Source organism: Hydra viridissima, unplaced genomic scaffold (assembly GCF_058129835.1).
Source record: "Hydra viridissima isolate aposymbiotic clone 2 unplaced genomic scaffold, HvirCarnegie_v1 scaffold_5, whole genome shotgun sequence".
NCBI classification, from domain to species: Eukaryota; Metazoa; Cnidaria; class Hydrozoa; order Anthoathecata; family Hydridae; genus Hydra; species Hydra viridissima.
Window position 1 is genome coordinate 14249674 of NW_028324304.1, and position 23201 is coordinate 14272874.

Consider the following 23201-nt stretch of genomic DNA (forward strand, 5'->3'; position numbering starts at 1 on the left):
TTGTAAAACTGTTTAAAATTTTTAACGGCTTTCAAATTCACTTCCAAAAATTTAACTGTTTTTGAAATCGTTTGAGTAAACGAAACAAGTGCATACAAAAAGTAAACAAACGAACGTCGCGTGACTACGTTCAGATTTTAAGCTCAACGACTTCAAGTTCAAGTTTAATGACTTCAACTTTGAGTTCTATAAGCAAAAATTTTAAAGTGAAGTGAAGTGATAAGCTATATTTTAAGTTGAACTTGTATGTGGCCTAACTAGTACCATTATACTCTTCCCTTAATTCTCCTAGACTCCCCCCCGGGGAGAGGGCGAGTCAAAGTTAAATCAAATTATCGTATCCTCAAATTAAAATTTTTATGACTTTGTTTGTTCGATTGCATTAAGATTAGTAGAAGTATATTTAACTAGTTTTAAAGAAATTTATTTTATATTACACTTAATAGGTATTACCTTTGCTGCTGCCTTCCAGAATTCAATCTCACCATCATCTTCAAGAAGCTCATGGGTGATCTCAGTTGAGACATTGATTGGACATTGCTGTTTTGATATCCAGTCAATTGTTGTAGGAGACTGTCTTTCAACTAGTAAAAAATCTCATCCCTGACACCATAACCGTGCAGTTGTTGGCCTTTCAAGAAGGGGTGTTGCAGGCAGCGTATAGCATAAGGCATGATGTCACACCCTCCTCTTGGGCATCGTTTCTCAAGTTCTACAATGAGCTCAACCATGAAAGAACCTACTCCAGTCACACTGTTCTTTCTAATTTCTTTGTCCCTCAGAGAAGCACACCTATCCAAAAGATGAACAATGGGTGTCAGTGCTCTATCCATTGTATTTTTCATCAGGCCTTATCTCCCCTGTATTCCTTCATGTAAGTACTGCTAAACCAGCGAGCGATGGCTCTTTGGCATATTTGTTTGATTTTTTAAAATATTTAAATCGTGTTTAATAACATACACAAAGTTATAAGTTTTTCAAATTCGTTAAATATAATGTAAACAAATTTATGCAATTTTCATAACCGTAAAAACTTGATCTACAACTTTTTGCGGCTTTCAACATCGTTTTAATTGAGTTTTAACAACTTTTAAAGGTTAAAGAACTTTCTTAACAGCTTTGCAAAAGTTTTCTACTTCAGAACAAGAGAGGAAACCTTTGGTTAACTTTTTTCAAAAGTCAATTTGTTTATTTTCTGTCATAATATTTCAGATCTCTAATCACAATTAAGTATGTCCGTATATAATCTAATAGAATGGAGATTATTTATCAATAATTCATAGCGAAGCCTCAAATGCGTCCTTTTGTATTCTGAAAATGTTTTTGGTTCTCTCCCAGTTAGTCATTCTGTTTATTTAAGAAAGACTTATTATGACATTAAAGCAGTGCTTAAATTGGTTATATATCCGGAACACAACTGGATTATTTGTGTAGATATAAAAATGGTTCACTTTTTCCTTGGCCAACAGGAAAGTTTTGCTAAATTTCCATGCTCTGCATGTGGGGCAATTGAGAAAAGAATCAACACTAGTTACAAAAAAAAAAGGCACATTCGTAATGCTCTAGCTGTGGGCATCCCAAAAATTGTAAATAAACCTGTTAGCGGAAAAAAAAAATTTTTTCACCACTCCATCTTAAACTTGGTTTCATGAAATGATTTCTTAAAGAACTAAAAACTGATAGTGTTCGCTATCAATATATAGCTACAGCATTGGCAGGTTTGTTATTATAGAAAAAAAAGCAGAAGTTTTTGTTGGTTCATAAATTTGTTAGCTTTTAAATGAATTTTTTAAAACAATTGAAAGCAAGAAGAAAACAACTTGGTTGTCGTTTGTGGCTGTTGTTGATCTTTCTCAAACTTGTTTGAAAATAAAAATGCAAAAAACTTGTCGATTTTATTGTTAGAATGTTTGTAGTTTTTTTGTGATCTTGGATGCAAAAGGAGCATAAAATTTCATTAAATAAATAGTCTTCTTGACCAGTTTCCTGAAAAATTCGAAGATGTGAATGAAGGGAAGAAATGCTGTTCCACTAAGATTTTTAAAACAAACAAAGATAGTTACCCAGGACGTTGGGACAAACTCATGATGGCAGAATACTGTTGGAGTATAAATTGAGATGACTCATGAAAAGTTTACATTAATTTTTTGTAAATCCATGAAGTGTTTGAGACTTTAACAGGATGATGTTTATGCTATATTATATATATGTTTAATATATATATTTATATATATATTTTACATATATGTTTATATATATGTTTAACATATATGTTTATGTATATGTTTACTTTAAACATAAAATTTCCATTTAATCATATTCTACTCATTTTTTTAATTTTGTGAAAAATGAAAATTTTTAAAACATACCCGCGCATTTTCAAATACTTTTAAAATCTGCTTTTTTGAAATACCTTGGGAAAAATTTTTTAGCAACAAAAATTTTGCAAACAAAAATGCATTGCAAAAAATTGAATTCAGCAAAGTTGTGTAACGAAGATTATTGCAAGAACAAGTGTCGAAATTAATGTAAGAAACTTTTTATTAGTCTGTTTTGTAAGCATAAGAAGTTGATGAAATAATTTATTGTTTCAGCCGGTGTAGCTGTTTCACAAACAACTACACCGACTAAAACAATAAAAAATGTTAAAAAGTACTCGAAAAAATGGGAGTTTTTTTTTCATGAAAATTCTTTGAACCATCCAATTCGAAAAAGCAAAAACAAATAAAAACAATTCGCAATAATTTTTCAATATCCTCAAATAAATAAACGTCAAAAAAAAGAAACCAAAATAAAATTTGATTAAATTTTAACTTTTTTTTTTTTTAAAAAAAAAATGTTGTTTAAACATCTTAAACACATTTTTTGAAAAAAAAGAATCCAATAATTGAGCTAAAAATTGGAAAATAAAAATGAAAAAAAGAATTTATATTAAAAGAATTAGTAAAAAAAGGTTTTAAAAAATCATTCACATTGAAAAATATCCATTCGTTTGCCCAGGACAAAAGCTTCTATAATTTTTCTTTTTAATTGTATACAAGTGGTAAATAAATCGTTAAGAAACTCTTTAAGATTCCTATGGTTTTCTACAAATCGATTGAAAGTCAATCGGATTTTTGACATTCAAACAAAATGCATTTTGTTTGAACAAATCACAAAAAAACCCGTGCCAAGCCTTTTTGACCTGGATGTTATTGTAATTTGTTCTAACAAAATACATTTTACTTTAACCTACTAATTGTTTTAAGTACCTTTAAGTTTTTTTGCACCGTAAGGATGGACTCGTAAATGCTTAAATATCTCACCAGAGCGCTCTACTTATTTTACAGTAATGCATAACATAAACAACACTTAAAGTATCAATTGGTAAACACGCTTTCATCGCACATCTCTGTCAGCCATCTGCAACTTGCTGAATGAAATCAATGAGAGATTTAAGAAACAAAGAGATTTTTTAAAAAAAAAAAAACAATATTCGATTACTTTATAATTTTGAAAGTAGCGTGAGCTAGGTTTTGTAATTGTACACCAACCGGTAAACGGCTCAGTCAAATTAACTAATACAAACTCTTGCTCAACTTGTGATACATTCCATATTATTTTGACATTCCCGAATTCTTTAGCTGCAAAACATCTCTAGTTTAAAATTAAAAAAACTTTAAGATTTACTTTAAGCACAAGTCAGCTCCTGTATTTAAAGAAAACGAATGAACAAAAAAGATTCCTTAACAATTAGCGTGGTTTTATTCTATGCATTTGTTGATACCAAGTATATTATTTATTAACTTGTTAAGCTGTGCAAAGTGAGTTAAATTTAATGGGTTACCTAACTCCATAAAAACCTTATTGGTGTATGTGTAATTTATTTGAGTTTCGCTGTAAATATTGATTTTCAGAGGTCGGTTTCATTAAAAAAAACCCGTTGATCAAAGCAAAAAAAGTTCGGCAATACCAAGTTTCTTAGAAATATTTTGTCATAACAAAAAATGGCGCGCGTTTATGAGTAAACAATTTCAAGTAGCGTAAAAAAATATTTCGTAATTCGAATGTTGCCAAAAATACTTTCACTACGTTTATGATTTGCTTTTAAAAAAATATTCTAAAATACTTCTGAATGGTTTCCCATTTCAACATCTGTTAAAATCTTATATGTAATGCGCATGCGTAAGATAATTAATAATTGGGATGTTTCCAAATAAAATTTATCCACACTGCAAAATCCTTGTAAGGAGAGCATTAAAGAGAATTAGCAAAAAATTGTTGACTGAAAATTGTCGATAGTAATATTCAACCTTAAATAATATAGTTCAGGTAAGAATTACTTATAGTCAATTTTTTTAACAGGTGTTTGAAAAACTTTTCACTCTTTTATTTCCCAGGTTTTTTTTTTAATCTCTCTTGAATTTCTTATTTAACTCAATTAAAAATCAAAGTAATTTTTACTTGGCAATTCTTGTAAAATGCTGCACCTACTCATTTGTATCTTTCTTTTTTTCTGAAAATAATTGTGTGTTTTTTGGATTCATTTTAGGTCGAATCAATACTATAACCATGAAATGCTTACCGACATGTATGGGTAAGCGTCAGACATTTTATTTTATGATGGTATTGACGACTTCAATGTTTTTGGTAGAAATTATTGTGGGCTACATGACAAAGTCGATGGCGCTTGTTGCTGATTCATTTCATATGCTTTCAGATATAATATCCCTTTTTGTCGGCTTTTTCTCTCTCAAGGTAAACAAGCTTACTGGTATAAAAGCTTAAAATGATACAATTAACATAAATAGCCATAACAAAACACTCCGTAAATTGTTAGTAGCATTGTGGTATTTTTATTTTTAATGTATTTTTAACAAATAATTTTTTAAACTTTATTAAATAAAGTAAAACAATTACAAATATAACAATCCAATTATTATGACACGATTTTATCTAATTTCGTATTTACTGTTTCACTTTCAATAGGAACAAGTGACGTTAGTTGTTCGTACTTCGAAGAACTGAAAAGCGAAACTAACTGTAAAAGCGAAACTAGATATCTACAATGTTCCTACAATGACGTCACTAAATGAGAAAATTAAAAAAATAAGGATCTTATTTAAATTTTAGTTCTCCATGTTTTCAGTGAGGCTAAGAAAAAAACTATTTTGTTTTTTTAACTTATGCATTGAAAAGTTTTGAATAATAACAAAAAATAATTTCGAAATAGCCAGCAGTTAAATGGTACATCACAAACCATTTTTTTTTTATGTTGCCAAAATATTTATCATCAAAATAAATCTGTGTGACGTCGCTGTTAAAACTGAACTCACTTCTATTCTATTGCAAAAGTTTTTAAAGTATGACGTCCAATCCACAAACGTCAGAGGTAATCACAGACTTTAACTTTAAGTTTCGTCCCAGTGTAAACTAGGGTTAACTTAGAAATGGTTTATCAAAAATTATTTAACATCTCAAAACGTGCTATACTCACAACAATAACAACAATATCTAAAATTAAAAAATGATGCGCTTCATCGTAAATATTAAGCTTCTTTTTAAACAAACTAAAATTACTTAAACAAAATGGCTTTGTGTAATCATCATACAATAATAAACCATTTACTGATTTTGTCTTTATGAATCCTTTGCATTTTTACATACAAAGTTTTCTCATAAAAAAAAATATCTATTTTTTTTACAGTTTTCTCGTAAAAAAAAAGATCAGCTTCGTGGCAACACATTTGGTTGGGCTCGTGCTGAAGTATTGGGAGCTCTGATAAATGGAATTTTTCTCCTTGCACTATGCTTCTCCATAACTATTGAAGGATTCAAGAGATTGGTAGAACCAGAAAAGTTAGAAAAACCGATTTTTATTTTGATTGTCGGTACCGTTGGTTTACTTGTCAATCTTGTAGGCATGTGCTTGTTTCATGGTAAGTTTTTAATTTCAAATCATCAGGTAAAAGTTTGAGGCAAAATCATTCAATTTTATCTCAATTTCTTTTTTTTTTTTTTTTTTGGCTTTTGCTGAAAATAATAAAAACTAGAATAAAAAATAATTAAAATTAAGAAAACTATAAATAAATTGAAAAAAACTGAGAAATTGATTATGATTGATCACAAATCAATTTTTGATCACAAATCAATTTTGATCAAAATCAGTTTTGATGACTAATCAATTTTCAAAGTATTAAATCATGAAATCAGGTTCTAGATTGCTTAAGTTCTAATAAAATAGCGACAATGCTTACAAAAATTTCTGGTGCCAAATTCTAAATACCCATCATCCAGTATGAACAACATAAAATGAATAACACATGATGAGCAATAAAAGATAATTATCAGTAAAATATTACAAATCATGTAAATTACGACCCTAACCTATTTAAATACACGGCCGGACTTTGTGATTACAAGTCCGAAAAAATTGTAGGGAAATTTTAATATTAGTTCTTAATTTCTGAAAAGTGGTTTTTCTAAAAAAATTAAAACTATGGTTTATGGAATAAATACTTTCATTTTACATTTTAACGTTATATGCTAGTCTAACAAAATGCCTAAAAAAAATGCAGCGTAGTTGCTTGCATTCGCTGTTACAAAAAGAAAAAAATTGATGATACTGAAAAGGTTATTATAGCTAAAACTATTTTCTTGCAAATTAGATGTGTGCTCTCGTCGGATTAAGTTTGTAAAAATAGATAATTGGAAACCATTTTATTTCTCTGAAATATGGATTGATCAGTTTGAAGAATAATTTATTAAGAGGCAAACAAAAAACTCTTTTGTATTCTGGCTAAAAATCCGTGCATCAGCGATTGTATTCTGGGTAACAATTACTTAAGTAATCTATATGAAGAGAACTTAAATTTTGAAATGGAGGTTCTTTTTTTTTAGGCCACACTGGTCACGGACATAGTCATGGTGAAAGTAGCCATGGTCATAGTCACGGTGGAAGCAGCCACAGCCATAATAAAGAAAATAAAAAAAAGAATAAAAGAAATAAAAAAACGGAGGAAGAAAACAAAACAGACGTGTTAACCCCAGCAATAAAATGCTATAACAACGACGCTGTGGAGGTAACCATAGAGCCGTGGAACGAGGAAATCATGAAACCGATGAAACAGGATGCCATAAACACAAACTGCAACGGGAAAAACCTTGAAAAGAATGGATCTTTTGTCAGCGTGGATTTGATGCCTAACAAACCAGTAAATAAAGATGATTTTAAAAATGGTAATTTTTTATTTTTGGTTTAAACTTGCTTAAAGCAATGTGAGCAACAAAGACAAATATTTTAAATAAAATATTAACGGTGATGTCACCACAAATGACAGTTGATTTTGTTATTTTTATGCTGGTATTTTTAGTAATAGCGATAAAAATTGCGTAAGTAATTACATATATATCTAGAGTTCTAAGCCTTAACATTACTTGTACTGTTAAACGCGATGAATTCCCATAACATTCTAAAAGAGGCAAAACAAGACAAGAGGCCAGGAACTCTAGATGTTTCACATTTAAATGGATATTCCATATGCAATTAACTTTTAGAAAAAGGCGATGCAATCGGTAAGCCAGCAACCACAAGCGGACAAATGAATATGAAAGGAGTATATTTGCATCTGGTCGGTGATGCGTTAGGATCTGTTGTCGTTATCGTGGCAGCACTGGTAGTTTATTTTTTTGATGGAAAGCAATGGACACTTTACATTGATCCAGTAATGAGGTAATTGTAAAATTAATTACGCCATAAACATCACAGGCTCATAGAAAAAGCTATTGATACTGGAAATACTATTTTTACCTTTTTTTTTACAGAGTGCCATTATTTACAGATAAACCTTATTTTCATTTTAGCATAATCATGGTTGTAATTATAGTACAAACTTTAATACCCCTGGGTGAGTAATCAATATTGACATTTGTAAATTGTATGTTTATTAAAAAGTTTATAGTAAAGGCCAAAATCCAAACGCTTAAACTTAATTTAATCAAGAGTTGGTGTAACTATTTAGTGAGACAATCTAGCATGATTTTGATGCAGAGTGCACCATCTAACATTGAGATAAACTCGATCGAAGACAAGCTGCTTCTCAAAGTTAGTGTTCTCATGTTATACTTTTTCCGCTTTTGAAATAATGTTGTCAAGCTTGGGTAGGCATACTATAAATTGTTGTTTTGCTTTGGGTATTTAGTTTCCTGAAATTCAATCTGTCCATGAGTTTCATGTATGGCAACTGACAGATAGTAAACTAATTGCATCAATGCACATTGAACTCCGTTCGCACTCAGATTACTTAAGAATCGCTTTTTTGATTAAAGAATTTTTTCATGATGAAGGGATTCATTCAACAACCATTCAACCAGAATATGCTGAGGTAAACTTTGAAAACTGAACGCTTCCCCTTTAATTTTCTTTATTTTTTTTTACAAACTTCAATTAGCAATCTTGCAAATGATACTTGAAAATAAAAAATATTGTTTTTAGAAATTATTAGAAGACCGCTCTGCCTGTCTTTTTCAGTGCAGTAGTCTTTGTGAAGAAAAGTTGTGTTGCTTAATAGAGTATTCAAAGAACAACATTACAACACCTCAAGATTACAACATCACAACAAACGTCCTTAACACAAATGATGGTGATGACACTGCACTTTAAAAAACTGTTCGCATAAATTTAAAAAGCTCATTTTTTGTGGAATCCAACACATAAAGATTCATAAGTAAAATTATTTGCTAATATATTACCAATGTTAAAAATACTCAAATGTTCACAAATGTAAATATTAAATTATTACTTAAAGTCAGCTTAATAAATGTAAATTTGCGTTTTTATTTAGTGCACTATTTAGTTGTTCCCTAAAGCTCTTCACAACTTTTACAGCTACCAAAGCTAAACTATGTCAAAAGACCTAATGTAGTAATTTATGTCAAAATACCTAATGTAGTAATTTTAAACCCTGTAGCGACTTCAGTTATTTTTTCTATTTGATTTTCGACGGGTACTTGATATTATAGCAAGTAATAAAAATTTTAGTACTTAGAAAAAAGTCGAATAACCTAATCTTGAGGTGCAAATTTTCCAATTTCCAATTTTGAAGTTTTTCTAAGTTTAACGTTTGTTATGCAGAAGTTTATGCGTTGGAGAAAGATTGGAAAAAAATGAGTAAAGGTTTAGTTGCCGTTTGTTTAAAAAAGACCTCTTTTTTTAAACAAACAGCCGTCAAAGATCGTTTGTCTCAATAAGGGTTCAAAATAAGTAAAGTCAATTTAGAAAAAGTAAAATAGAATTTTTCTAGAAAAGATAAAGTTAAAAGTACTCATAAATTTTTGCACCGATTTTTTGGTTATAAGGAACTCAATTGACAATTACATTTTAAAACCCCTTGTTATGAACTATATTGATGTAGAAATATTTTCTTTACTTCCTATTTCATTTTATCCAATTACAATTTTTTTTTATCAAACTTGTTTCAAATTTGTTCAATGGCTTTGTATCAACTAAAGAGAACTTGATGACAAAACCATTGCTAGAGCTGATCGTATTAAAACAAAGGTCAGAGTAACCAAGCTCGCTCGTGTTTTACATATCTTTGTAACCTATTAATACCCTATTTTTGTATATGCATACATTTTTGTAAATGTATACAAAAATGGGGCGTTGTTAATTGGTTACAAGAGGTTTGAAGAGAAACAAATTACCCTAAACCACAATAATGGTAGGAGAATGTGTGCTTTTTGTTAATGCTGTTAAAGATTGTAGAAAGAAAGAAAATGGCAATAAAATGCTAAGCTATATCTACTTAGTTCACGCATACCATTGGTAATTACGAACTTTTTTTTGTTTATAATTCCTTCATGCATATACAATCTTATAAATTCTTGTATTCAAAAATAATATCCTAAAAATTAAGAAAATAAATCGTTAAAAAAACTACGATAAATAAAAATAAACCCAGCAAAAATAAACATCAAAACTCGCATTTAAAATCTCCCCCTTTACCCTTAACTTTATTCAAGCTCTGTATCTGTAACAATATTTTTGCAAATTTTGGTTGAAACATTTTTTAAAAAGGTGTACTATTTCGTTTTTTTTAAGCTACTTACAGGAATTATTAAGACCTTGACTTACTATTTCTCCATCCAAACATAAATAGATTGAATTGGATTTAAATCTGTTGATCGACCTGGCAAGGGTTTTAAACTTTATCCTTTTTTTTTTTTTTTAATCCAAACTCTGACAGTGCGAGCTGTTTGGGTAGGGGCATATCTTGTTGAAACTGCCACTATTCGTTTCAACAAATCAGCTTCTAAATTAATTGTCATTGTTTAGTCTCTCATCCCGTCACTACTTTTACAACCATTAGATTTTGAATTTTGTATGGGATTTCTACTAGCTATATTATACAATAATTCTCTCTTTTTAAAATTCTTCTTAAAAAATTCCCTAAAAGCTCTCTTTTACTTCTCTTTAAAACTCCGTCTTCCTTTTTTTCTGTCCTTCTCCTTCTCTCCTCTATGTCTAACTTTTTAGAGCTTTTTGGTTGCTAGACGCACACACAATGATTCATCAATGTGACTGGTTGATGAATCATCGTGTGTGTGTCTTCTCCCGGTCGTTGTTTTTAACTTTTCTCCTTTCCGCTTTATCATTTACTTATATGGCAGGTTAAATATGTCTCCGTGTGTGCGTCCATTCCGATCGTTGTTTTTAATTTAGTTCTCCCTCCTCACAGTAGCAACGACCACCATAAACTTTGCTAATCATAGAACTTTTTTGTTCTACGGTAAAATAAATCATGTATTTTTTACAATTTCGCCGTTAGAGTTTGTAAGTCGGCCACAATTAGATTGTTTTTAATTATAAAAAATTTTTCTCTTCGCCAGACCGATTTTTCTAATTCTTCTGCGCTGGGCTTTTTTAAACTTAACATATTTTCTCCTCGATTCAGTAACATTTCCCTCTGAATCGGATGACATTATTTAACTTAAAGTTTGTAAAACCCGTAGAAACCTTTCAAATTTATTTTTACATTTAAAATAACGTTCAAAAAACGTATTATGAGAACAAAGCATGAGAATATTTTGAGCTTAAGGAAAACCTTTAATCTTGTATGATGTCATAACTTTTGTTAAAAGCTTCTTATTGCTACGCATACAGTTTTTGTTTGAAACTTCAAACAAAAACTGTATGCGTAGCAATAAGAAGCTTTGCCCGAAAAAACCTTACAATTTTTTGTAATTGGTAGAAAAAAATCATAAAAATATGTAAGCCAGAAAGTTTTTTTCAGCGTGATAATTTATTTATTTCAGCATAGTAGTGAATAACTTCAAACTGAAAAAAATTTCACGGACAAAAATCTAGGATTTCAAAATTAGTTGCTATGAACTGTTATTTGCGTGTAGTATCACGCCTCAAAAGTATTTTTTATCACGCCTCAAAAGTATTTTTTATGAACATTTTTTTAACATTAGATATCCATATTTTCAAACTGTGTGCAATTCTCAGCATTTAAACGCAGCCCAGTGCACAGTGGGCCAGAACTTACTTTTTACTGGAGAAAACTAATAACTCATCACATATAAAAGATTTAAGGATCATTTGTTACTCTAATAACTCATCACATATAAAAGATTTAAGGATCATTTTTTGCTCTGATAACTCATCACGTATAAAAGATTTAAGGATCATTTTTGGTCTAATAACTCATCACATATAAAAGATTTTAGGATCATTTTTTTGCTCCACGCACAAATTTCAAGATTGCAGTTCAAATGGTGACATTTCCTTAGATTTCTGGTTGTTATGGTTAGCTATAACGCTTAGTAAATAGATATTTTCCTCAGTTACATAGGTGGTATATAGATTTTTATCTGATATTTAACTATTTTGAATATAAACTACACGTTTAGGTAATTAATGTATTAGCAACTATAAAAAACAAAAACATAGAGCAAAAGAAGCATCGATAATTTCAAATTACATTAACAAATTATACAGCAATAATATTGTGAAGAGGTGATTGCTTGAGTAATTGCAAAAACCTCTGAAGGAAATGCATTATGATTTTTTCTGCGTGAAGTTGATTTACGCATTGATCAAATAACTGAATTATTTGGAAAAAAGAGTCTATTGATCAGGTCAGTATTTTTTGCATTTCTGGATGTTTTTTGGCAATAAGTTTCATGAAAATTTATGTACAGATTAAGCCATGTATAGATTAAGCCATGCGAAACCATGGACAAAGTGATACCTACAACATAGCAGATATGAAATAGACTTCCTCAAATCAAAGATTATTTGGTTCTGTTGAAAACAATATCAAATGTTACTGGTTTTTGACCACATCTGCTTACATACATCTGCACATGTGCTTACGTACATCTGCACATCAGCTGCATTTAAAGCCTCATTAAAACTGCTTTTTCACTTGATATGGTTTTATATATGTAGTTCATCAGTTTCAATCAACTATTTTATCAATTTTGTTTAATAAAAATTTACGCTTAAATTTTGATCATTTAGCTTCTTCTTTTTAGAAAACATTAAGGCCGTTGCTACTTAGAGCGCAATGCGCTCTATGCAGCCATGTGTTATTATCGCAATACTTTGTACGCATGCGCTAAATTTTTTTAAAAATCTTGTTGATGTTATCCCTATCCCTATCCCTATCCCTATCCCTATCCCTATCCCTATCCCTATCCCTATCCCTATCCCTATCCCTATCCCTATCCCTATCCCTATCCCTATCCCTATCCCTATCCCTATCCCTATCCCTATCCCTATCCCTATCCCTATCCCTATCCCTATCCCTATCCCTATCCCTATCCCTATCCCTATCCCTATCCCTATCCCTATCCCTATCCCTATCCCTATCCCTATCCCTATCCCTATCCCTATCCCTATCCCTATCCCTATCCCTATCCCTATCCCTATCCCTATCCCTATCCCTATCCCTATCCCTATCCCTATCCCTATCCCTATCCCTATCCCTATCCCTATCCCTATCCCTATCCCTATCCCTATCCCTATCCCTATCCCTATCCCTATCCCTATCCCTATCCCTATTCCTATCCCTATCCCTAACCCTTACCCTTACCCTAATCGCCTATCTAACCAGCTTTTTTTGTGAAATATAAATCGCACTGTTATAATAAAATAATTGTGCATGCGTGTACAACATTGCGCTCTGAGCAGCTTATGGCTACGTAGAGCGCATTGCACTCTATGAAGACGCTTCGAAAAATTAATCCCTGAATGAAGGCTATCGTGAAGTAACGCACGAATTATGACCTCTTTAATAATTTTTGTTACTATTTGTATTGTGACGTGATACAAATAACAACGTCGAGAAGTTGTTTTTTGTATGCAAGGTTTCGTTTTCTATATAAAGTGTTTTATGTTAAATTGGAGTTTGTAAGTTTTTTCTAGTTTTATCTTCGCTTGTAATTTATAAGTTTAAGAGATTTAAGTTAATATGGAGATATTTTGAATTTGGTTTTAGTAAGAACACCTTTTTTTTTCTCTTCATCTGCTCTCCCAGTGCAACCGTTTTTGAGCAACTGTGGTTACTTTTGTTGTAAAAGATTTAGGCGCTATTTTACTTTCGCACCCCCCCCCCCCCTTTTTTTTTTATTGCAGATTATAAAAGATCATCGTCCAAAAGTAAGAAAACGTTTAGGAAACAATACTTTTAGACCAACTTAATATTCTCTAAATTCAATCTGAAAAAGTTAAAAACTCATACGAAAACGCTAAAATTCGCCATTTTTTCAAGGTAATGACGAATTTAAAAAAAGAACTAAAATGTTTTAGTTATAGACCTGGTTTTTATTGCTTGGTAGTTATATCATAATTTCCGCAATGATTAGCATTCGAATGAACGGTTTAAATTTTAAAAATTTAAACAGCGGTAAAAACCATGTTTAATTTCTAAATAGTTACTTTCACTTTTTAAAAAGTATTGTTTCCTACACGTTTTCTTACTTTTGGACGACGACCTTTTATAATCTGCAATAAAAACAGGGTGTGTGAAAGTAAAATAGCGCCAAGATTTATTCTAATAATATATACAAACATTGCTCTCTCGCATAACTTTTGAATCATAATTTCTAAAGTAATAATTTTATTTTCGTATTTGCGTTGACAACAAATGGTTTGTTTTATTTTGACCACTTTGTAAGTGATGATAATTTTGTTTTAAAAGTTAGGGCCTGTTTATATAAATAAACGAGCTGGCCCGGATCGCTATCCGGGCCAGCTCGTTTATTCATATAAACGCAAAATAAAATTAAGTTAAAATATTGATGACGTCGATATCTCGGCAAACGGGCTGGCTCGGTAAACGAGCCAGCCCGCTTTCCATATAAACAGGCCCTAAATCGCGTAGAAATTTAAACCTAAATTTAGATTTTTTTTTCAACGAATTAATTTCAATGTGAAAAACAAAAAATCACTAAGGACTTAAGTTACAATAATTTTTTAAATGTTACAATAGAGCGTATTTGTAAAAGTCTTTTTTTTAAATATGATTAGCTTTCAACACAAGACATATGTAATAAATATAGGTTGAAAAGTTGATTACTTCAAAAACTTAAATGGACTTCCTTGAAAAAAAGTGACTTAAATATCTTTAATAAAAGTTTTTCTAATTTCTTAAACAATAACAAAACTCGTTGATAGATACCAAATTTTTTCAAAAAATATTTTGGTGTTCAGATAATTGCATGCATGGTAAAGCCCACAAAGTGAGGGGGCTTTGTATATTGCGATTCTTTTGAAGTAAAAAAGGTATTCATAGTTACATATAACATAATAAACAAAATTAAATGTACATAACAACCCAGCAAGCACACAACGTTGAAACAATGTTGAAATAACGTTGATCGACGTTGATCAACGTCATTTCAACATTGTTTCAACGTTGTGTGCTTGCTGGGATAACATAACTAGAATATAATGTGGAAAATACATATAAATTTATAGCACAGATTCTCTGATTGATTTATGAATTAATGTCATTTTAACTTTTTGAATTTGCTTAAATATTCTAATAACTCTCATCTCAGACGCTCTCCATGAATCAATCTGGACTCAGAAGTTAAAAATCTTTTAAATGTTTTTAAAGCTATGATGAACAGATTCAAAAAGTTGCTCAAGGTATTCTAGCTTTGTTTAAAAAAAATGACAGCGTGAAGTTCAATAATGTAAACTTCCAACCCATTGAAAGATTTTGATGGAAAAAAGTCTTCAAATAACTCATAGTTTTCTAAATTATAATAAAAACTAAAAAAGAAATAAAACTAAAAAAGAAATAGTTTGTACGTCTGTTACGTAAAAAAAAATTTAAACGAGATTTGTGACGAACGATGTTTGTGATAATTTAATTTTTTTACTGTGATTTTTTTTTTTTTGAAAATTAATGAATATTTAACTATTATCTTTCACAACAATCTTTCACAACATATTTGATATATGTCAGTTTTTAACAGTTAATGAAGTTCTGATGGAGGAACTTCATAAAGTGCAAACATATTTTGAACTTTATCAAGCAGACATCGATGCATAAAACTGTTAGAGCTACAGTCAATATCTGTTTCAAAATTAAAACCATTCATCGAAACCTTTAAGGATTTATGATCACCATTTATCCCTACATAAATTACAAATTTATTGACCTCTAATCCGCTAACAGTAAAAACATGATCAACAAGAAACATTGGATCTTTAACATTTCGCCAGATTTTCAATTGCAGGATTTTTTTTATTTCTAAATATTTTCTTTGACGTAAACCCCACATTTTCTACTGCATAGTAATCATCAACAGCACGTAACATCTTTATTTTCTAGGAAGTGCTAACTTCCACCCCCAACATACCAAAATATTTAAAACTATCCATTGCAATTGAATTTATACAACAATCTTATATATCATGATCAAAAAGACAAACAAAATACTTGTTTTATTAAAAATTACATGGATACATAAGCTAAACTATTGCTTAATAAATTCAATGAAGAAAATCTCCCCTCGCTTCAATGACAGCTTCGATTGGAGACCTAAAATGGCTGCAGGGGCGTATGAGATGTTCCTTATCCGTGTCGCCATTACTGTGACAATAGCTGCTATCAAAGAATCTTTAGTGTTGTGGAGATTTTTATTAACATCCCTCTCAACAACGCTCCACAAAGTATAATCCAACGAATTCAGGTCTGGAGAGGTCACAAGTTTGGAGTGTTTTGAGCCTTATGCGATGGTACAGAGTCTTGTTGAAAAATTTGTGTTGTAGGAAAAGGTGGGAGCTGATTCACCCATTTATTTATATAATGGGGTAAAAAAAAAAATTTTTTTTTCAATGTTTAAAAGTTTGGCTGTCGAAATTTTACATGCATGCAATAGAAAAACGCTGAAATAATTAACTATTGCCTCAACTATAATCACATGGTTTACCTAGGGGTTAAAAAGTAAAAAAATATGTCTTAACCAAAATCAACCATATAAGCAACCATAAACCCATGGATACAACTTAATTATCTGTTATAATTGCAACAGAACTATTAAATTTTTCCTTTTCAATCATATAAGCAACCACTAGCACATAAATACAATTTAATCATTAGTTGTAATTGCAACATAAAAAATCAATTTTTCTATTGTGAGAGTATTTTTTAAGTGTTAACAGTAAAGCAATCATCAACAAGTGTAAAATTTTAAGGATTGTATTTACAAGATGATATATTATTTTTACTAAATAACATATCAGTAATTAACGTGGAATGTCGAATTAATCTTTATGATATATCCATGAGTTGAACAAATCTGAGTGACCAACCCATTTTATTAAACACTTTGTTATGGTTTTTCTCAATATCTTTTCAGTCGTAAATGCATCTTGCTTTGTCATTTTCATTTTTTCCTCATAAAATGTTTATAAATATTTCTTCATAGATATTTCTTCTCCATTGTAATCTTTAGTCTAATATGTCACTGGAGTAGTATTTTGTACTACAGATGCTGTAAAAACTTCTTCGATTACTTTTACTTTTTTTGGCTATGAATTTTTCCATACTATACTTTTATTCTTCTTTAAGCTAGCTTCAACAGGAGTCATTTTAATCGAAAAATGAATAGTATTGTTAAATTCGTTGACTAGGTCATCCAAAACATTTGTATATTCTTTCATTGTATGATTCCATCTTTTTACTACACTAGATTTTTGATATTCTGTAGAGTAAATCTTAACAAGACTTTGTGCCCCTATATTATAAAATTCCTTAGCTTTTTTAACCCAAACTTTACTTCACTTTCTCTTCTTGAATAAAGTCTTAAATGCTTTTGCTATAGTCTCATTAATTTTATCTTTAGAAGAATCAACCAGCCATATTTGTAAAAAATACCAATGACAGCCAACAAATATATTATACTTTTGTTAAACTTGGAGAATGTTTGAATATCACAAAAATAACTTTTCTTTTCACTTGGTTATGCAGTTCATCTTCCAATTGAGACAGGGGAGCATACAATACACTTAGTGTCTTTAACTAGATCCTTCCTATCAATGGAGTGGAGCTCTACATTTTTTTTTTTTTTTTTTTGTTGCTTTTTTTGAAGAATCAGAGGTTGCCAATCCTATTCCAAACTTCATTAGTGTTCTAATAATTTTTTCAACAACAGACTTATTCAACTTTTCTCTATGACCTTGAATACCTTCATGCTCATTATCATCCACTTATACTCCATATCACCATACCATAATCCTTATCACCTACCATGCTCCTATCACCTACTATAATTTTATGATTTGAAAAAACCAACTTCAGTGTTACCTATATTTAATCTACCATTACTATCTCTAATACCAAAAGTGTTGTCAGCATCATTAGATGTTAACTTTTTAAAATATGATGTTGCGAATTGTCCATAGAGATTATACTTAACTTCGGATCGGTCTATTTTAGGTGTGCAAATTACATTAGAGCTAGTGAGGTTTCGCATGCTAAATAAAGATTTATCACCCTGAGGAATAGGCATAAAATCTTAATGTTGTTTAGCGGTGATAGCTTTCATGAAAGTCTTACTTTGCTCATTTCTTGTTTTTTCTAAACTAATAATACCTTCCTTTACTGGTACTAATTTGTTAATTATTGGTTTATACTGTTTATTGAAAAGTCTAGGGCATTTTGTTAACCCACCTTTTCATCCATAAACATATCTTTAACATCTCACTTCACTTTGGCATATTCTGTCACATAATTGATCTCTTTTTTCAAAATTGTCAATCTTTTTATGCTACATGAAACGCAAAAAATGTTATACGAAACACAAAATGCATTTTTCGCAGAGTTTTTTTTCTCACTCTAAACAAAAAACTATTCCAGTCACTATTAATTTGCACAAAGTCGTTTATTAATTTGCACAAAGTCGTTTATTAATTTGCACAAAGTCGTTTATTAATTTGCACAAAGTCGTTTATAGAGCTCATTGTTTCTTCTTACCTTTATTGACAAGTGATGCTTTTTCATCTTCATCTATCCTATTAGGTGTATTCTGTCTTATCTCTTCCCTCATTTGTATTTACTTTGTCAATTTACTTAGAGTAATAGAAAACTGCTCTTGTGAAACAAAGTTATCGCTAAGTGCTTTTGAAACAATATCACTCATAGTACTCAACTTTGCCTCTGTTAATATTTTATCTTTTCATGTTTTTCAGCCTTCTTAATAAAATCTCAAGCTTAAAGCTGTTACCTAAACTACTGTTGCCTAAGCTACTGCGACTTGTACTGCAACAATAGTGGGTAATAGTCCAACACTAACAATACTTAATACCATAGATATAGCTTTAAATGTCGTATCAGCATTGCTAATTCCATTTAATATTCTATGGTAGTTCTTATCAGCATTTCTCTTATGGCTTGCTCAAATTCAAGTAAATGCTAAATCTCATCACTCTTTTGTAATCTATATCTGGAACCAGAAATATGATTGCTGTCTGTGGGTCTAACACGCTCGACATCTCTATTTGAGGAGCAGTCGGAAGTGTCGGATAAATTTTTTCTACTTCTTTAATTTCCGTTTCTATAAATGAAAGGAAATTTTTTCGATCACTCAAAATAGTAATATATATAAGTAGCTTTACCTTTCTCAATGACAGCATTAGTATCAGAGTTATTCTTAATAGTAAAAACAAAATCATCAACACTTTTAAACAAAGTCTTACTTTGTAAAGATTATTTTCGTTTGAAAGTATACTTTAAAGAAATGACCAGAGCATAAAAGCATATTTTAAAGAAATGGATACTCATTTGACAAGGACACACCAAAACATAATGACAAACTCTTATTCCAAATCCTATTCTTTAGTGTAAATCTCCCATGAAAACAGCTTTGTTTTTACTTCTTCAGAATGCATAAATTTGTGAAAATACTTAAACACCATTTTGTATTTGATCTGAGTTGTAGGAGGTGGCAAATTGAAACTATCAAAATGATATTTTTCTTTCTTCTTTTTTACCAGACTACCCAATGTGTTCCTCTATTTTCACTAGAATCCAAGTTAAAAGTACCACAGCCTACTTTTCTAGGTTTTTAAGGAAATACATCTCGTAGATTCTTCTCGTAGATACCTCTAAAGTTTTTAATTTTTAGATCTTTATTTGTTTTTATAAGATCGATATTAGATAATGATTTATTATCCAACACAATTTTACCAACTTTTGTTTTCATTTTATGTAAATGCTATAACTTTTTCTATCAACATAAAAAAATAAACATTAACCAGGTATTAATTTAATGAATTTCTTAACAAACGTCAAACTAACCCATTAATACGTTGAAATATTAGAGATCTTATTGTTGGTAAATCTGGATGTGGTAAGGCAACACTACTATTTAATCTACTCATTAATCCTGGATAGCTTGATTATAAATACCTCAAAGGTGATTTTAGGACAGTCTGGGAATACCTTTCGAATCTTAAAAACAAAAGATCGGGCAATTTTTATAACGTTGCGTTCTGCCTTTAATGCTACTATTAGAGCATCTCTTTTCATCTCTAAAAAACTTACTTTTCATTTGAATGTTCACCAAATGCTTTGTTTTCTTCGCTGTGTCTCTTTTTTGTAGTCAATTTTCAGTTACATAAAATTGCATGCAATTGAAATTTTTGAAGCAATCAACTTTTCAACCTAATCGTACTAAATTTGATTAATGTCAATTGAGTTTTAGCAAGAAAGCGGGGGTTCATGTTAGCGAAAAGTTTTTTAAATTGCTCTTTTATATATTAAGTTATTTCCATACTTTTGTGGTTTTTTGTAGCATTTAGAAGCGCATTTTAAATACTATTACATAATGGCAGATGTTCGAGCCGAAGAATATCTTCCGTTGAGAGGTAACGACCGTAACGCGGAAGGTAAAGAGCGCTTCAGCACATCATTTGTACCCGTTGTTGTTGCTTCACTCGCATCTCTTTGCTTTGGTTTCAGCATTGGTTATTCCTCCTCTGCCGAATTTGAAATAAAAGATATAATGAAGAATCAATATATATTGTTTCCGGTAAGAAAATCTTTTTCAGTATTGATTTTTTTCATTTTCAAATATATAAAACCATATCTAATTTTAACTTTTATAAGCATTCGAATTTGAAAATCACGCAGTACACAAGTACAACAAGAAACAAGAAGAAGCCTAAATATTGTTTATCAAAGTTAAAAGATTTAACATCTAAGTTAGATCTAAGATACTCTTTCCGTCTTTTACTTTTTTAGTCGCTTCTTGGTGTTGGCGCAATTATCGGATCAATGTTGAGTGGATTTTGCATAGAGAAGTGTGGCAGAAAAACTACAATCATGATGACGGCATTGTTTTTTACTCCGGGATGGTATTTTATAAGCTATTCTTCGGGTATTTCTTATTTGCTTATTGGTAGACTTATGACGGGGGCTGGCGCAGGTATGAGTTCACTGGCAGTACCTGTAAGTAAAATATAATAGATTTAAAAGTTAATCTCATTACAAAATGGAAGGCTTCTGTCAGTAATTCCTTAATAACGAACCTGTGTTAAAGTTTTATCTCCAACGTTTTTGTTTGAGTTTAGATATACATCGCAGAGGTCTCATCATTTCAATTCCGTGGAAGGTTGGGTGTTATAAACCAGATTGAAATTACATTTGGAATATTTTTAGCTTTTTCGATTGGTTTCTATACTAATCATAAAGTAACTGCAAAAGTAGGCGCTGCTTTGGCTTTAGTTATGGTGTTTTTAATGTTTTTTATGCCGGAATCTCCAAGATGGTTGCTTGCTCACAAACGGCGCATAAAAGCATTTAAAGCTTTACAGTGGCTTCGCGGTAGATTTCACGATGTTGAAGGAGAATGTTGTGAAATTGAAGTTAACTTAGGTAAATTAAGTTATTTTCGTTGAACGTCATTTTTTCATCAAATAATTACGAATATCTTATATTTTCTTGTCTTATAAATAAATATTAGCTGGAAGTTGACTTACTGGTCTCTGTTTTATCTAGAACAACAACCTTTAGTTGCTATAAACGATTTTAAGACACATGGTTTATTTCGGCCAATAATAATTGGTTCATTATTAATGATGTTTCAACAATTGTGCGGCATAAACTCCATGCTGTTTTTCGCTGAGCAAATATTCCAAAAAGCGAGTATTAAAAGTAGATCAATGACTTTGTTGATGGCTCTAGTTCAGGTATTTATGACCTGTTTGACGTATTTTTTTGTCGACAAGTTTGGAAGACGAAAGCTCCTCATGATTGGAAGTGTATCTATGTTTTTCTGCACTTTCATCCTCGGAATTTATTTTATTGTTAAAAAAGACGCAACTATTGGAACTAATACTTTTGCGCAAGATGTTTCGTGGGTGGCTTTGTTGTGCTTTGTTATTTACATTATAAATTATTCTATTGGTTGGGGGCCACTACCGTGGTTGCTCATGTCTGAAATTTTTCCGCTGCGTGCACGCGGTTTTGGCAGTAGCATTGTAACATGCATCAATTGGACCTTTGTTTTTATCATAACAATATCGTTCTATGGTACCGTGAGTTTAATGAAAGAATATGGAACTCTCTGGCTGTATTCCGGGTTTTGTTTTATCAGCTTTCTATTTGTTTTCTACTTTGTACCTGAAACAAGAGGTAAAACTCTGGAAGAAATAGAACACTACTACCTAATTTATCACGGATTCCGCAATCGTCTCTATTGAATTGACCTACAATTCCTTTATGCCTAACATAAAATCTTTAAACATGTAATATAAAAAGTTTGCAGCTACTAACTGTTGCATGGGTTCGGTAATTCCGTCTGATTTTGAAAATATCTTAGATATGTTTTTGGCTCTAGAACGTATTTGACGTTTCTTGCCATTAATTACTTTTATAAATTTTTTTCTGTTAATAATCTATAAATATTAAACTTTTATGACTTGAATAATATTGTGAAATTGTGGTTGCTAGGTTTCTAACGTTCTGCAAATTGAACTTAACTTCTAAAAGTAAATCAATTCACAGGTTCATTCGGAACATTTAACATAAATTTCCTTTACGAGGCATACATAAAATACTTTTCCCTCATCAGTTTTAACTAAGTCTGGTAATAAAAATTTTTGTTTCAATGTTGGGGATGGTTTTTTTTCACAAAAATGCTTATGTATATACAGCTATTCATGAAAGTTCAAACGATTACAGAATTTTTATCAAGTATGTTTGGTTTTTGTTTAATAAAAAGAAACTGTAAAATGATGTCGACTTAATTTTTTTTATTTATTAAAGAAAAAGTAATTAGCTTTAAAATGAGTTTGAACATATTATAAAAATTTTAATATTTAGTTAGAAAAAAACAATTACAAAAAATCATATAGGAAAAATAAGAAGCACAAAAGTTTAAACGAGTTGTAACATTCGAACAAAAAATGAAAAAAAAGCTAAATTAATATTTAAAGTGTCCTCCTTTGTTTTTATAGCAAAGATAAACTGGTTTATCCATTGATTCAACTAATTTCATGCACATCACGTGAGGTTCCTTCAACCAGTACTCATTCAAAAGTTGCTTTAAATGCTGAGTTGATTGAATTTCATGGTATGTCAGTTGATTGTCGATCCAAGACCAAATATTTTCAATTGGGTTGAGATCTGGTGATCTAGAGCACCAGGGCATCACATTGAACTTTTTTTTCAAAAAGCATTATTCAGAAATGTGAA

At 30.6% G+C, this 23201-nt stretch overlaps 2 protein-coding genes across 4 annotated transcripts; both read left to right on the forward strand.

The window, feature by feature from the left end:
* The first annotated feature begins 2492 nt into the window (after positions 1-2492).
* LOC145189074 (proton-coupled zinc antiporter SLC30A1-like) lies at positions 2493-8805 on the forward strand. 2 transcript variants are annotated; one of them, XM_090088493.1, is made up of 9 exons: positions 2493-2528; positions 4532-4737; positions 5687-5918; positions 6880-7218; positions 7537-7711; positions 7843-7886; positions 8001-8083; positions 8181-8363; positions 8474-8805. In XM_090088493.1, the coding sequence occupies exons 2-9, from the start codon at positions 4552-4554 to the stop codon at positions 8639-8641; spliced, it is 1410 nt and encodes a 469-aa protein (XP_089944619.1). In that variant the 5' UTR covers positions 2493-2528; positions 4532-4551; the 3' UTR covers positions 8642-8805. The 2 variants fall into 2 exon arrangements, with proteins under 2 accessions (XP_089944619.1, XP_089944621.1); XM_090088495.1 differs by lacking the exon at positions 2493-2528 and adding an exon at positions 3963-4311.
* A 4369-nt stretch (positions 8806-13174) lies between these two features.
* On the forward strand, positions 13175-22444 carry LOC149888841 (facilitated trehalose transporter Tret1-like). 2 transcript variants are annotated; one of them, XM_090088672.1, is made up of 5 exons: positions 13175-13399; positions 20299-20535; positions 20748-20954; positions 21077-21380; positions 21504-22444. In XM_090088672.1, the coding sequence occupies exons 2-5, from the start codon at positions 20332-20334 to the stop codon at positions 22205-22207; spliced, it is 1419 nt and encodes a 472-aa protein (XP_089944798.1). In that variant the 5' UTR covers positions 13175-13399; positions 20299-20331; the 3' UTR covers positions 22208-22444. The 2 variants fall into 2 exon arrangements, with proteins under 2 accessions (XP_089944798.1, XP_089944796.1); XM_090088670.1 differs by lacking the exon at positions 13175-13399 and adding an exon at positions 14970-15142.
* The last annotated feature ends 757 nt before the right edge of the window (positions 22445-23201 follow it).